The 17,036-nt window shown below is 34.7% G+C and overlaps 2 protein-coding genes across 5 annotated transcripts in view; one reads left to right on the top strand and one right to left on the bottom strand.

Moving 5' to 3' along the window:
* LOC122025267 overlaps positions 1 to 530 on the bottom strand; it is a 31,407-nt gene extending 30,877 nt beyond the window's left edge. The window contains exons 1-2 of the mRNA XM_042584047.1: positions 380 to 530; positions 158 to 290 (exon numbers count right to left, since the gene is read on the bottom strand). Coding sequence (XP_042439981.1) covers positions 158 to 290; positions 380 to 456 — 210 coding nt within the window. The 5' untranslated portion in view covers positions 457 to 530. The remainder of the gene's footprint in view (positions 1 to 157; positions 291 to 379) is intronic.
* Positions 531 to 6,553: 6,023 nt separating this feature from the next.
* LOC122024242 (zinc finger AN1 domain-containing stress-associated protein 15-like) lies at positions 6,554 to 7,537 on the top strand. Of its 4 annotated transcripts, none has more exons than XM_042582817.1 (2): positions 6,554 to 6,690; positions 6,892 to 7,537. In XM_042582817.1, exon 2 carries the CDS (start codon positions 6,892 to 6,894, stop codon positions 7,321 to 7,323), a length of 432 nt encoding a protein of 143 aa, XP_042438751.1. In that variant the 5' UTR covers positions 6,554 to 6,690; the 3' UTR covers positions 7,324 to 7,537. The 4 variants fall into 4 exon arrangements, with proteins under 4 accessions (XP_042438751.1, XP_042438750.1, XP_042438748.1 ...); XM_042582816.1 differs by having other exon boundaries at positions 6,867 to 7,537; XM_042582814.1 differs by having other exon boundaries at positions 6,554 to 6,708.
* The last annotated feature ends 9,499 nt before the right edge of the window (positions 7,538 to 17,036 follow it).

Here is a 17,036-nt window from a genome sequence, read left to right as displayed (position 1 = left end):
AGTTACGGTTGCTTGCTCTATCATGGCATACGGTTAAATTACATTTTTTTCCCAAGCCTTGCACAGCAAAGAAAAAAAAACAACTGAAGAAAGAGCACGCTGTTTTAGTGAACTTAAACTTAAATTGCATCGTCCTCGTGTTCCAATTAGATCATACCTTGAATCGACCAGATTCGGCTATGCTCCGGATCCCATCCAAGCACTGAAAACCCTGGGAAATATCAACGCTCCCACCGCCTGCCTCTCCGACCGCGCACCTATCGGCCATTGCCCTAACCTTGCTCCAGCCCCTGAGAGGGATTGCCGAAGAACGAGAACTATAAAGGTTCCTATATCGGCATGAGAGTTGAATGGATGGAGAAAAGAGAAGAATTGGTACCGTGAGATCGAAATGGAACTGCGATCGGTGAGGAGAGGAGGCGAGGAGAACACGAAAGGCAACGACGACGAGACCATGGAACCCGGTTGATTTATTTTTTATTAAATTGCTCACGCAATTGATCAACTTCACGAAGAGAATTGGGATGAAAAAAAAACCATCTCCTTTGCTATAATCAGATTTAATAATTTTTATTGATTTTTTTTAATGATTGATTTCATCGAATTGATAGATTTTTATTGATTTTCATAAAATCTTACATACTTTGATAAAAATTCTATGAAATTTTATAGATTTTTTTTTTAAGACTTTTACTGATATTTATAAACTTTTTCATAGAAACTTGTGGATTTATGGGAAAGAAAAATTCTAAGTTTCGTTATTACCAATATGATAAACATCGCTCCACATTCGATTTGCTATTGTATCTCTCCATGCATTGGCATTTACTCGTTGTTCTTGAGTATCAAATAATTTATCAAAGCAATAGACACCATGAACTTGTTCCGACAAAGATGATGAAACTTCGTTATCTGGTTCAATTGGAAATTTATCAGAACGACACTCTTTACTAAGAAAATTATGCAATCCGGCACAAATCAAAATAAGCTCGACTTGTGTAGTATATGTAAATAGAGGAGCTGTTTTGAATATTTTAAATTATGATTTAAATATTCCAAATACCCTCTCGATGACATTTCTCAAGGCATGACGAAGATTGAACAACTCCTTTTCATTTTCTACAACCTTGGAAAGCGTAGGTGGCCATGATCTCACGCGTATTTATCTTTTAACAAAATCTAAAATACCTAATTAAATTTTTAATTAATAAAATAATAAATAACATACTTGTCAAAAAAAAAAAAAACTTGTTTTTAACTTTTTACATTTTTGATTTGGTTTGGCTTAAAAAAAAGAATAATGTCTTAATTTTATATTTTTTTAAAAAAAAATTAATAATATAATTTTAAATATAACAATATTATAATAATTTTAAATATTTTTTATTTATCATGAAATATTGGTTAACTCTTTAATTTGGTCAAACTATAACGTATTGAATTGAAAGAGTAAAAAAAATATAGTAATTTGAGAAAAAATAAAATATACTATATTTTTCAAGTCCCAAAGTTGTTGTCTCGGATGCATTAACTAAACAAAATTAGCAATACAGAAAGATCCAAAATGAAGATATAAGCTTCTTGCAATCTTTTCGTAGAGAATGTAATCCATACAGGAAGATCCCATAGATGCCTTGATCTTCTCTCTGTTTATGGTTGGAAACAAGACTTTTGTAGATGAGAAAAGAGATGCCCTGAGTTCACAGATATCATCGCTATGGACGATGAATGAAAGAGGAGGACAAGTTGTGGGTTGGTCGGTAAATTGAGGAGCGGGAAGAGAAATGACTTATTCGTAAAAAAAATTAAAACAATTTGAAATCTATAGAAATCCCAAAGGTGAGGAGAATATTTTTTATTTTATATTTAAAGTTGTACCATGTATGTTGAAGAGTTCTTATTGATTAAAATTTGTATCCAAGGAATTTTAAAAGAATCTATGAAAATCTATTGAAATTTTGGATACCAAAAGAATTTCATAGAGTTTTAAAAAGTCAAGTTTGAATACCACATGACTTTTTAAAACTCTATAAAAATCCAATTTGTATACCGTTAAATTTCTATTGAATTTATAAAAATCTAGATTGAATACATCTAGACTTTTAAAATCCATAAAAGTCATTTAAAGTAATTAAAAGTTCAACATTGAATACACCCCCCTAAGATGAAGGTCAGGAAATCGCTCGTAGAGTAATAGGGGGTGTTTGGTTTAGAGGAATTAGGGTGAGGGATGGGAATAGCAATTGTTGATTATCATTATTAATGTTTGGATTACAAGAATGGAATACAAATAAGGGAATGAATCCTTATAATTGAGCAATGACCCATTCCGTGTCTACCCCTCAATTAGTCATTACCATATTTTTAACAATCAAAATATTCCCTTATTTCAAAAATACCCTTCACCTAATACTAATTTTTCCCTCCTTAATACCAAATATTTTCGTGCCCCCCTTCATCTGCATCCCTCCGTGCCACAACCCCATCTCCTCTATCAGCCGAGAAAGTGGAAGCTGGTCGGAGTAACTCAAGCGAAGGAAATCCGGCATATGGGTCAAATACACCATGCTACTGCCTTCGGCAGCAACAGTCATCACCTGTAAATTGCTCCTAGATGGTTGCACTGTCTCCTGCTTCCTCTCTCCCACTGCCACTTTCCCATCCTTTCGGTCAAAGAACTCATTCAAATGATGCAAAATAGACGACGATGACCCAGAGAACTTGGATGCCATCATATCTCACAGGCCCATCCAGTTAAAGGTCCTCCAGCCAGCCCGCAACTTTTGCCTCTTAAATGTAAACCGTTGCTCAACAACCCCCCCTATCCCCAATCGACGAATAACGGACTCGCAGCCTAATCGACGAAGTCGTCATCCCACCAACCCACAGAGATCTGGAGGAGGAAGTAGAAGCAATTCAGCTTTATCGTGACGTTCACCGGTGCGATCGATGTAAATCATAGGTTTATGTTCTTTTCCCTCCGCGAGGGTCATAAGACAAGGGGTGAAATGACAAGAGGAAAGAGAGATGTGCCGACAAAAAAAGGAAAAGGAAAAAAAAAATAAAAGCGCTCAAATTATTGATATGTTAGAGTGAGATTTAAACATTCATTCTCTAAGGAGGTCCATCTCTTACCACTGCACTATAACATAGAACCATGATTTTAATATTTTTATTTTTATGTAATTACTTAGTAATTATAATTATAAAAAAATAAACAAACTTATTTTATTTTATTCAAAATTATTGTGATAGTGATGATCATACCTATAAATTATAGCGAGAGCATAGACACTATAATAATTTTATCCCCGAAACTAAAATATAACAGAATGATATTAAGGGAGTGTTTTGTTTAGGGGAATAGGAGTTGGGAATGAGAATCATTGATTATCATTGTTAATATTTGGATTATAGGAATATGAATGCAAATAAGGGAATGAATCTTTGAAATTGGGTAATAACTCATTCCCATTTACCTCCCCTTCAATGAGCCATTACCCTATTTTCATTAATCAAAATATTCCCTTATTCCAAAAATACACTTGACCTAAAACTAAATTTTTTTCCCTTAATATCAAATATCAAAATATATTTATTTATTTTTTCTTTCATATCACTTCTCTTTCCTTGTTCTCTCTCATCATATTTTCTCTCTCATCATTTTATCACACCCTTTCTCTCTCCTTAATCTCTCCTATCACACTCTCTTTTCTCTTTTTTCTCATTACACTTTCTCTCTCATCATACTTTCTCTCTCCTCAATCTCTTCCATCGCACTCTCTTCCTTCTTTTTCTCTCATCATACTTTCTCTCTCCTCAATTTCTCCCATCACACTCTCTTTTCTCTTTTTTTTCTCATCACACTTTCGCTCTCATCACATTTTCTCTTTCCTCAATCTCTCTTGTGACACTACCTCCTTTTTTTCCTCAACACACTTTCTCTCTAATCATACTTTCTTCCTAATCATACTTTCTCTCTCCTCAATCTCTCCCATCACACTCACAGTTCTCTTTTTTCTCATCACACTTTCTCTCTCATCATACTTTCTCTCTCACCATACTTTCTCTCTCCTCAATCTCTCTCTCTCCTCATTCTCATTACATTTTCTATCTCTCTTCATCTTCTCCCATCATACTTTCTCTCACATCATATTTTCTCTCTTATCTTCTCTCATCATGCTCTCGCCTATCACACTCTCTTTTCTCATTTTCTCTCATCACACTCTCTCTTTCATTCTTTCTCATCACACTTTCTCTCTTATTAGAATTTCTCTCTCATCATTCTCTTTCATCATATTTTTCTCTCATATTCATTTTTCTCTCATATCTAATTTTTTCTCTAATTTTCCTTTAAGGGTAAAAAAGGAAATTTTAATTTATTCCGATAGAAAATATGCAACTAACCAAACATTGCTTTTAAGAGTGATATTCATGCTTATACTCATTCTCATTCAATAATACAATGATTCTCATTCCGATTCTTATTCCTAGGAAAGAACCAAACAACCCCTTAGTTTATATGTGCTTCTTAACCTGCGGACCAATCCAAGTCTATCACGGGCCAACCCATATGGGTCGCGGCCCTAGGTGGGTCAGCCCATGGCTGGTCGACCCTCAATGGACTTGGGTTGATAAAGTTTAAATTCAATCCGTTTAAATTATTTGATAGGATGGACTAAACCAATAGATCTAATCTAAATTAATGGCTCTAAATACACCCCTCCCAATACCTTATTGGGTATTGGGTAGAGTCAAGTGGTAATAATCGCCTTAATAGAAGAACGATTATGGAGCCACTTAAGAACAATTATGGTTGCATGGATAGTTAATGGATGGATGTGAGTAATTAATGGAAGGACGGTGTGAATAGGCAATCAATGGGGTATAGACAATTATGGTTGCATGGACAATAAATTGACGGAGTGGGTGATTAATTGATGAGTTGAAGTTATACATAGGATAAATAGGGGCAGCTAACACATTCTTATCTGCTATACTATTTTTACTTCTTTAGTAACCGGCCACTGGCAGGACATATAGGGCTCCTATTGTTATTGGTAATTATTTTAAATATATTAAATATATGTTTATATATAGTTTTTTAAAAAAATAGAGAAAAATAGGCTCACATGATAAAAGACTTGGATGATCCCATTTTTTAATCAAATTTTTAGATGTTATAAAGATCTCGTTTTCACTCCATCCAAATGTTTAGATATTATAAAGATCTCATTTTCACTCTAATGGATAGAGTTATAAAGGGCTCTATTTTTAATATTTTAATTTTATTTTTAATTATATATATTATTTTATATGATGTAATATATTGTTCTTCAATTTCTCTAATTCTAATCTTCTCTCGTGTTTCTCTTTTATTTGTTGGTGATGCTTTATCCTCTTATCAGAAAAAATATGAATTAAAATTTTTTTATTCATATAATGTAAAATAAAAATGTTAATTTTTTTCAAGTTGTCCTTTTGCCTTTTTCCAATTCCCTCTTTATGATTCTTTTGCTCGTTGAGATTGAGGAAGAGAAATCATATTTAATAATCACACTGATTCAAGTTGTGCTACTACACTCCTTGATTAAATTTAAATGATGATACATTTATCCGTATTGTATTTGATCGAAATGGAAGATTTTATTAATTTTGAATAACAGTGAGTTAGATATCTCTATCATTCCACTTTTTTATAAATATTAAATTTAACTTTTATTTAGATGTAATTTAGTTGTATTCACAGTTATAATTTTTTTGATTTCTCCTTCATCGCCTTTCTATCATTTACAACGGTTCTAGTTTAGATGATAAAAAATATTATTTATTTTTTCTTTTGTTCTGTATCTAAACAATCTCATTTAATTTTTGATAAATGATAATAATTAATTTGATCTGATCTCACTATATATGGTATGTAATTTTTAGAAATTGTATTGAATTTTGTCATTTTTTTATATGAGTTTTTTTTTATTTTTTTTATTCTTTTTGTTATTGTCTCATTTATTTATTATTATTTTCTCAATTTGTTTCTTTTTATAAAAATTGTTCTCTCCATTTTTGTTTATTTTTTTATTTAAGTAATTAGATATTTTTATTTAAATACTTTGACATATTTCTATCGTTATGTTTTTTAAATAATTCTGAATATATTAATTTTCAGCTAAGTCGCTAAGGAAGAGAAAATGTTTAATTTTTTTTTCTAAGGTCTGAAATACGCTTGAGAGGCCTCCATGCATGAAGTGGATAGTAGGACAACTAGTTCTACCGAATAGAATGCACCTGGAGGAGAATAGGACGGAACGAGTTTAAAACGAAGATAAAGGGATTTTCTTTGAGAGTTTTTTAAAACGAATCATGATCACTTGTTAGGCTTCCCCGTGCTCAGAGTTAATTAATATGCTAAAAAAAATAGTACCAAAACAAAATCTACATATTTATAGGTAGGGGGAGGGTACGATATGAATTTATCTTCTTCTTTTTTATATTAATAATAGTTATTATTATTATTATTATAATTATTATTATTATTTTATAACCAAATGCCTCGGCAACTTGCAGCTTCCCTTCCTTTCTTCCAAATCGATCATCCGAGCGTTTCCAAATCCGACTCGAGGAGGTGTTCTTGATCATCTCCTTTCCCTGTCTTTGATTTCGTTCCTAGCCTTGTGTTGAATTTCACCTCCGGTGAGCTTGATCCGACGGGTATTCAATCTCTCATTTGTTTATCTGATTCCATTTTTTTATCTGATTTGTTTGTTCTCCCTGAAAACGTGGAGGAAAAAAGTCAGCTTTGTTGAATCTTTCTTTCGACATGTATTTTGTTGAATCTTGAACTTGCATCGATTTTTATATGTATTTAGGATTTTCTTCTTCGATTTCGGGCAGATGGCAGGGGAAAGATGCAATCTTAATAAGGATGAAGCTGAAATCCTCAAACCCTCTTCCCCTTCTCTCACTTCCTCCTCGCCGCCGCCACCACCACCCTCCCCGTCTGCTCTTTGCCTTCAGCCGATACAAGAGCTCTCAGCTCCAAATACACCGCCTGAGAATTTGGGAAACCCGGTGGCCGTGGATCTTCCGCACAAGCTGAAACTCAACGACGAGGCTCCGCCACCGTTTCGATTCATCAACCGCTGCTCCAGTTGCCACAAAAGGGTAGGGCTTACTGACTTCTGGTGTCGGTGCGGGGATCTCTTCTGTGTCCTCCACCGCTACTCTGACACCCACGATTGCCCTTTCGATTACAAGGCCGCTGGTCGAGAGCAGATTGCCAAGGCCAACCCGCTCATAAGAGCTGCTAAGATCATCAAAATTTGATCTATTGTTATCCTCCGCGATTTTTTTTGCTTGGTAGTTTATAGCTGATGTGCTTCATCTTCTCCAAGTCTGTGAGATTGGAGTTAAAATAGTATGTCGTCGTCAACCTTGAACAGCAATATAGCTGCATTATCAATTGCTTCCACACCATTTCCTTTAGAAGTTTGTAATTGTGATTACTTTTGCTTTATCACTCCCTCACTGTTATTTGATATGATTTTTCTCTCTGGTTGGCATAATGAGAAGGGGTAGGCCAGGCATGTTTTTGCATTAGCTCAGCTTTGTCAAGCTAAGAGTTCATATTTTCTTAAACTCCGGCATGCCTTGGTTATCCTCCATGGTTTTTGTTTGCTTACTAGTTGATTGTAACATTTGTATGTTAGGCTCTGATTGAGTATCCAACATGAGTATGGATCAGCTTTCACAATCTTTGAAGTTATCTGAGGTATCAGGCTACTGAAACAGATGTAGAATAGAGTAGGGAGATTTAAGGTGCTTCCTCTTCTCAAATATGGCAGCAAGTAGAATTGCTTTCAGTACCATTTTCTTTAGTCTTGGACTGCAATTTGCTTTTCAGGTTAGGTAAGTTGTTCTTGGCTTTCCTTTATGCCATTTGATTGTTACGTTTGCTCACTCTGATCTTTATAATCCTTATATTGAGAAAGATGTGACAGGCAACTTTGTGTATAAGCCTATTTGTTTGTCGTTAACATGAACTCGAAGATAATTCCTGTTTTGAAATAGTTCAGCATAATGAAACTTATCGTCCCATGCAACATGTTATAGACGGTTGATCTAATGATTTCATGGAATAATCAGAATGATGAATGACTTCTCTTTAGGCGGAAAGCTGGTTCTTGTGTCCCTTATTCAGTATTTCGTAATTCTAAACTAAACTATTTTCTAGTTGCAACAATGATAGGATTGTCTATTAGTTGGTTCTTGTAGTATTGAGATTTAGTTTTGGCTTAGAATGAAATAATGGATGATTATTTTATTATTATTATTATTTAATTGGGGAGAATCCAAAAGGGTGTCATTTTTTTATTATAATCGTTAAAAAAAATACCCTTTTTTCATTTATCATCAAAATAACGTCTCATCCAATCTTACCCTATTTTGGTTCCTGAAAATACTCTTGTTTTAAGTGTTGTTGTAATAGATATAAAATACAGCTGCTATAACATGGACACTTCAATTTTGGTCAACACTAGTAACATTATATTGTAGTAGTAATGAACTGTAGTTGCTATAACATGAATACTTCAGCTTTGATCAATATGAATCATAGCTGCTACAACATAGACACTTCATCTCTTATTAACACTAGTCAACATTATGTTGTTTCAACTATGGTTCATAGTTGTTATAACTGTATAGTAGTTACAAGATCTAGTTGTTGCAGCTATTAACTGTAGTTATTATAACTATGTAGTTGTATTAACTATGAACTATAGTTGCTATAACTGTGTAGTAATTATGATTTGTAATTGCTACAACTATGTTTAAGTTATTTTTTCTATGTTGTAGCAATTGTATATGACTCGTAGCTACTACAATACATCGAAAATTAAGATATTTTCATGAACAAAAACGGGATGAGGTGGGATGGGGCATTGTTATGATGATAAATGAAAAAGGGTGCCGTTTTGATTTTTTGCTCCTTTTTTCCTTTTGGAAACTCACGACAATCTTAATTATATGATTTCGTCCCTTCAACACAAGCAAAGTATTCACGTGTGGCATGATTTGAACAAGCTGTTGCCTTTTCTCTTTGACCTTTCTACTGGGCGCTGTGACACCAAAATTTCCATTGTGAACCTAGCAATCTTGGCTAACAAATAGAATGATGGCCAATGGTCCATTTTATCATGTCTATGGTGTCATAATCTGTTTACAAGAGAACAAACTCCATGTGAACCATTTGTCATCATTGCTTGTGTCTCAGGGAAAGCAACCAGCTGGTTCAGAGCTTCTTTTCTCTAATAATACAAAAACTGCGAAAGTTTTCCTCTAGAGCTTGGCCTTTGAGCAATTTTTGAATAAGTTTTAGTGATATCACTTTCTTTCCTTGCATTCGTTTCTCACAAGGTAAAATATCGAGTTTGTTATTATATTTACTGATGTCGATGGTGGTGGGGGATTACAAGGAAGGGGGAAGGAAAAGGGGTAGGGTCTCAAGTGTTTCTCTGATAATATATACTTCAGCATGTTCGAACTTTCACAGCTCAATCCTTGTTTAGAGTTTAGACATCCTTTAACTTCTTGTGGTAGTCAGTATCTACTTGATTGGCATCCCTGAGGTACAATCATTTATGATAAAGAGCCATAACAACAGACCCAAAATACTGTCGAATTTTAGAATATCTGGCAGCCATAATAAGATGCCATGATGTTTCTATAGTTGAATTGCAGAAGACAGCTAGTATCTACCAAAAAGTATCTTCTTGGCCTTCTTGGTGGCAAAGGGATTCCAAGTATAGATACATCGATAGCGGCAACTGAAACACCCTTAAATGTTTTGCAGGTTAATTGTGGAGCTTCATGTTCATCTATCTAGAAATTCGCCTGTTTGCAAGTGTTCGGTTCTATATTTATACTAACGTAAAAGAGTTGTAGAATAAGATGTAGGATTGTATTGAGGTTTGGAAAGGGAATCAAGCTACTATATTGATATTGATATAGATATAGATGTAGATATAGAGCTATTTATATAATTAATCTAATCTCAATGATTAGCAACTTGTCAGCTGGCAACCTCACCGGCCATCATGCCACTGGTCTCCACACCTTCTCGATCGATCAACACTGGAACAAGTTCTATTCTGCTGCCTCATTTCGTCTGTGTTGGTGGTCGAGCAAAGAAATATGGCAGCAGAGTAGAGCTTATTTCAGAATCAAAGCAGGAATAAATGATTTAATTACAGTGCTAGAAGGTGATGGTGTTGATATATATAGGATTTTCTATATGGCTAGGGTTTACTCGTATGCACCCAAGAGTGTGGATAAGTTATCCAACGCTTCTAGACGCCAAAATTAACGGTTATCCAAAACGTTTACATCATTCACCAGATTAATGGAATTTTGATTGACTGCATGCAGCTGGTGGTGTTTGATTTACAACGTTGTCTGTTCTGTACGTGCAGTGGAGTTAAGTTGCCGGTTGCGGTTAATCTCTTCTGGAAGCCTGCAACTAGTTAAATATTTAGTTAATTGGCTTAATTTGACATGGACGATGCCCAGAGTTATGAGGGTGTGTGCAAACGACAATGATATTATTATTATTATTATTATTATTATTATTATTATTATTATTATTACATGTATATCATCTTGAGTTCAATTAGTCTTAGGGTGGATGGTCTGATTTCTTAAACTGGCTACTAGCTTGAGTTCAATTAGTCTTAGGGTGGATGGTCTGATTTCTGAAACTGGCTACTAGGTAAATCCAACTATAAACAATCAAATCATAGAATAAAGGAACGTAAATATATCAAACTCCAAAACAACAAAACGTCTACATGTTAGGGTTATTCCCTAGTTCTATAATTAAGAGTAGGGGTGTAATCGAGCCGAGCCGAGCCGAGCCGAACTCTTGAATGTTTGAGTTTGGCTCGTTTATAGTCGAGCCGAGCTCGAGCTTTATTTAACGAACATATTCATGGCTCACGAGCTTATTCAAGCTTTTATCAAGCCTAAACGAGCTTAATAAATATAAATCATAAATTTAAATAATCATTAAAAACTAAATTATATATTTAGATAACATTATAATATTATTATTAAAATTTATAATTTTATTCTAATAAATAAATTTAATATATTTGTTTATATTTTTCATAAGTAGAGTGTAAAATCTATAAATTCAATATCAAAACTATCATTTTTTTTATTTAAAAGTTGCTTAATGAGCTTAACGAACGTGTTCACGAGCTAACGAGCTGAATATTACGAAGCTTGAGCTTGGTTTGTTTATCTTAACGAGCCTCATTAAACGAGCTTAAACGAGCTTTTATCGAATCGAGCTTCGAATAGCTCGCGAGCGGCTTGGTTCATTTACACCCCTAATTAAGAGCACTACTCCATGGATATATAGTTACATTAAGAAGATATAGTAAATAAGCTTTTACAATCTAGAGTAGAAAAGATAGAAAGACTTATTCTATGAAACATAGATCATCTCCAGGCTGCTCATCCAACTCCTCTTGCTCCTTGAAACGACTCTCCTAAGGTTCCTTATCACCAAGGAACTCCTCCTCCTTCTATGAGCCTTAGGGATCCCTTTATAACCTCGTCGCCCTCAAAATAGGAAAGAACTTCCAAAAATACTAACGTTGCTAAATCTGCCGCAGGGTGATACTATAGGATAGGGTTAAATTGAAATACAAACGTGCAGCGAAAAAATAAAAACAATTGAGTAACAATAAACAAAATAGGACACGATTGGTTACTTGGTTCGCAGCCTTTAAATCACTTAGATCATATCGACGAGCTATCCACTATAAACCTCTTTCGAAACCGTCAGAAGAGAATCAAATACAAGTATGAAAAAAATAGGAAAGTGTTGTAGGATCGTAAAGATGCTAGAAGGAGGGTGAAAATTGTCCTTCACTTTTTCGGAAATCATAAGATTATGTAGCGGAAAACAAACAAACTCAAAATGCTAACACAGTAGTTTTTACTTGGTTCAGAGCTTTCGATAACTCCTACTCCAAGGTCCGCACACGCTGAGTTCTTTCGTTGGGCAATCACTATAATCACGAATGATAAATATAAAGATTAAGTACAGATTGCAAGAAATAAAAGTATACTGATAATACAAAGTAGAAAGAGCAAGCGTAGTTTGTTAAAGCAGCTTTTCGGTATCCCGGAGGCCTTTTTGGAGTACCGTGTGAGTACGAAAGTCACAGAGAATATTATATTGAAGCTCATGGTTGAACCCTTCTTTTATAGCCTTATCCGGGTATCTAGATCCCCTCCCGGGTGTCTGGACTGTGCGGACGTAGCGAGCTCTCGTCAAAGCTTTATCCTTGAAGTTTATCTACTTCCGGGAGCCTGGACCATTGATAACAAGTCTGTCACACTCGTAGAACAAATTAACAATGTATATTCACTGAACCCCTTAACTACACAATAATGTTGTAATAACGAGCTCGGGATCGATCTCTCGAGGAACTAGTGGTTGGATGATAACTTAGGATTGTACGTTATTCTCATTTTTGGGGTTTTTAATATAAAAATGGGGGTTTTAAGCTTTGAATGTAAATCTAACAAATGAAAAGCACAACAATAAGAAATTAATCTAATACATAAATGAAACCTAACTAGGTGCCAATGATCAAACCATAACGCATTGTCACCCTACGTCATAATTAAACCATCAACACATTCAAACTAAATATGAAATGACGAGACGCAATTAAATCTGATCTAAAGCAAGATGTAAACCCTAACTTAGAACTTAAACACTAAACAATTAACCAAGCATCAAATAAGACTTAAACTAAGCTTCAATGAAATTATATCTACTAAACATGATAAGGAAATGCTAGATGACATCAAAAGAAATATAATCTAACTGTAAGAACAGTAACAAAGTGAAATAAACCCTAACTTAAAACTACCCAACTAAACAATTAATCAAGCACAAATTAAACACAATTAAGCTTTAACAAGGTAATGAAATGCTAAATTACTTGAATAAAAACATAACAAACATAAAAGGAATCTATTCTAAGCTATAAAACAGTAGCAAAATGAAATAAAATGGTAAACCAATCCATTCTCACAACCAATCTATCAAGCAACACACTCTTGCTGTCACACAAGAATACCAAAGTCGAGAACACCCAACTCCGGACCTCAATGGAGCATCTCAAGTGCGTCTCAGTTCAAGGAATGCTCAACAGTGCCGACGGACCACACTCGACACGTTGGAAACAACCCTAAACCAATCAAGTGCCGAAAATCTGAACATCTTCAATCCGGAATCTCTGGATCTGGGATGAAGTTGCGGATGATGGAATGCTGTCGGATGGAGCTCAGGAACACCGGAGGACCACCGCCGATAGTCGCTGATGTGAATTGGAGTCACCGATTAGTAGAACACCTCCAAATCGGTGTTGGAACAGAGAAGATCCGAGAGAAGAATTCCGCCGGAGGAAACATCCAACGACGGCTCCAGATGATCGGGATGAGCTGCTGTAGAGATTATCCACCGAGGTTGAAATTTGAGAGGATGATCGGAGAAAGGAAAGGGGCCGAAATCCGGAAGAAGACGCGTGTCGGGACTAAGCTGCGTGGAGGAGTCGACGAAGCCAAATGCTACTGTAGCTTCTCTTTTGAATCTGATCCAGATCTGAACGGATGGCTGTGAGTGATTTGGAGCTTGATCAACGGTGAAAAGCCACCCAAAATCCGATCCGGAGGTACTGATCTTCATTAAGGGTCTGGATCTACTCTCCCTTAGGTCGGATCGACCAGATCTTCACTGGATGGTTCAGATCTGTCCAATCTTCGATGAACGACCCATAATACTCCGTAACTTGATCTTCTCGTTTAAACTCCGATTTAAGCACAATTTCGATTCGAATAGATCCAAATCCAAGATCCTTTGATGCCTACAAAATAAGAATCAAATATTAGCATCAAATAACACAAAAATAAGATAATTTGTAATTAAGTCCAAAATCGATACAATGCATAAAATGTGATGTAACCATGATTTAAACCTATGAATTCAACATCAAACCATGCATATATGAATCAAAATAATATAGTAAAATCATGATTATCAAATCCCCCACACTTAATCTTGAACGTCCCGTGCAAGTAAAGAAAACCAAAAATCATCTCCACACAAATTCCCTAACAATACCTAGAAGATAGTAAAAGGAATTTAACTGAGACCATCTAAAGATCACAAACAATCATGAGTACAATCCAAACAATAATCAGTAGGTATGGTAGTTTCAATGCAATTGAAAAATTAAGCAAGTTGCAATCTCATAAGGGATTTACCTAATCTATCTCTCACACTCAAACATACATATAAATGGAGCTCACTCAATGCAACTCACAACATTTCACTACCATAAGATTGCTTATTTTCTAATTCTCCATCACTATAAAACATAGCATACATGAATCAAAAGGATTTTATCATCAAGAATTGAAATGGAAGCAAGAAGAATAATAAAAGTGAATGAAATGGCAAAAGAAAAGAATTTAGTGAAGAAAATTGAAAGGATAAGAGTATTGGAGGAATATATTTTGATGAGTTGACCATTTTGATGTGTAAAGAGATGAATACCATTTGTCATTGCCAATTCAAAATATCAAGCTAACCTCTTCTTCAATTTGATGGCTAACATAGAACTTGATACTCTATCTCCACACTTTGATACTCTTTGTCTTGCCAATTTTCTCTTTTCTATTTTTTTTTTCACACTTCAATTCAGAATCTTGAAGTTAAAACAAACTCAAATCATGAAGAAGAGTTCCCTCCCCCATACTTAAATCAATGTCCATCTCGGACAATTCAACGCTACATGTATCCAAATCTTAACACATTTAAACCACTGTCTTCATTTTTTTTTCTGCTGCAAATTTTGTTCTCTGTTTCTGTCATTTTCAGAAAAAATGTGCATCTCTAATGCCTTGGCAGAAGACCAAGTCAAATTCCATTAACCACCAAATGCAGCTTTGATTATAAAATTCAGCAATAATCAAACACAGCTCCAAAATTAGCAAATCAAATCTATTCCTGCAACTCACAATTACATAATTTGAAATTTTGATGTACATTCAGACACAACCTCAGAGATTCTAATCACAGAAATTGTGAGCCAACGCACAGGTGAATACTGTAATTTTTAGTTATGCAAATTCCAGTGAAGTCCTAGATCAAATTCGTGCAGACCAGTAATTTTTGTAGAATTTCTACAGAGTTTCTATAGTGTTATGCAGTTACAAGTTTCCCACAATTTCAGCAGTGTAGGAGCATCCTCTTAGAGTTGTTGTCATGGAAAACATAATACAAATCTGGGCACAAATTCAATCCATCCTGAAGAATAAATCTCATCAAAATTAATCCAAGTTGATACATCAGTTTCCAAATCTGATCTGTAGCTTATGTTTCTTTTTTCTTTCTGTTTAATTCTGCATCTCCTATCCATACTTAATTCAGATTTAAATCCAGCAGGAGCTCATCTTACTGTCCTGAGGTTTGCAAAAGAATTCTTGGCACACACAACTACACATCACATGCAAATTCAACTAGGCATTTACAGGAATCACAACCACTGAATTCCACATTCCTTCAACAACAATAATAATCATTCTACAATAATTTTTTTTTGCAATGGAGCTGGACAATTCCAGCAACACAATTCCATCGAATTATGCATGCATCCATGATTCTCCTCTACATTGATTGATAATGGAACATCAAATCCTCATCTTTAACTCTCACCGGCCAGAAACTTGCAACAGAAATTCATCACCCATATAAATCAAAAACAGTTAGTTCGAATAGATTCTGGAAATTCAGGAATTTAGGTTCGAAGAAGTTTCAAGTTCTTGAAACAAGAAAGCTTGAAAAGGATATAATACCACTTGATAATGATTAAATAAGAACTTCATTTCAGTTTCTTTGACCAGAACCTTGCAATACCAACCTTCTGAGCACTTTCTTCAATTGTATTTCCCTGTTTTTAGATGATACTTGCCATATCTCCACTGATCTTTGATTTCTGCAGCATATTTTAGAGATCATCTCAGCTTCAAAGTAGTTCAAGAAGTTTGTTTCAGGATTTCAGATTAAAATTTAAAGACTTCCTGCATTACAGAGCTCATCATTTCCAAATTGGCACAAGAATGCTACATTCCTTATTCTGCAGAATTCTACACTTGTTCATTTCTCTCTTTTTTTTTTCTGTTCTTGATCTGGCTACTTGATACTTCTTTAATGACTTAAGTGTGCCAATTTTCTCTCCTACTTGCTACATTGTATCAACTTCACCCTTTGTCTAACAATTCCTGACATTTGCTTCTCCAAAAGTTGGAAACTGATTACTCAAAAGCATTTGTTTCAAAGAGTTGTGGCAGAGGAATATTGAACATTAATATATGTGTAGATTATCCAACAGTTACACCCATTGTGATGTCAAGCTTGTCTTCCATGGAAAATATTGTTGCAGTAATATCAGCTGCAATTCCATAAATTGAATTGTAGGCAATGCTTTGACCCATGTAATACCAAATGTATAAAATGAAGTATTGTCAGGAACATCAGGCCCATCAGTGCCATGAGTAGCAATCTTAAGTTCACTGCAGCAGAAATCTTATTAAAGATCTGAGCTTTGTTGCATTAACATCCCAAAATTAAATGCATGTTTGACAATATGGAACCCAACAAGGATAATTGCAAGGATAGTTGAATCATTCTGTCATGCAATGCATATATTGAAATTATTATTTCTGTTGCAATTTCATTTCTAAGGTTGCTAAACTAAGAAAGCTCCTTGTTGACAGTTCTTATACACAAGTTACATTGTATCATTTTCAGAAATTCAGATAAGACAATCAAATTTAAGGAATTCAAGAAATTGGGTTCAAAAATTCAAATTCAAGAAAGTTTCAGAAATCAGATCAGAATCAGTTGTGGCATCTGATGAAACAGGAGCCTAGTATCACTAACATCTGGATTCTGC

Source organism: Zingiber officinale, chromosome 9B (assembly GCF_018446385.1).
Source record: "Zingiber officinale cultivar Zhangliang chromosome 9B, Zo_v1.1, whole genome shotgun sequence".
NCBI classification, from domain to species: Eukaryota; Viridiplantae; Streptophyta; class Magnoliopsida; order Zingiberales; family Zingiberaceae; genus Zingiber; species Zingiber officinale.
Note: the sequence above shows the minus strand (reverse complement) of the source record. Positions and strands in the feature narration are given on the sequence as shown.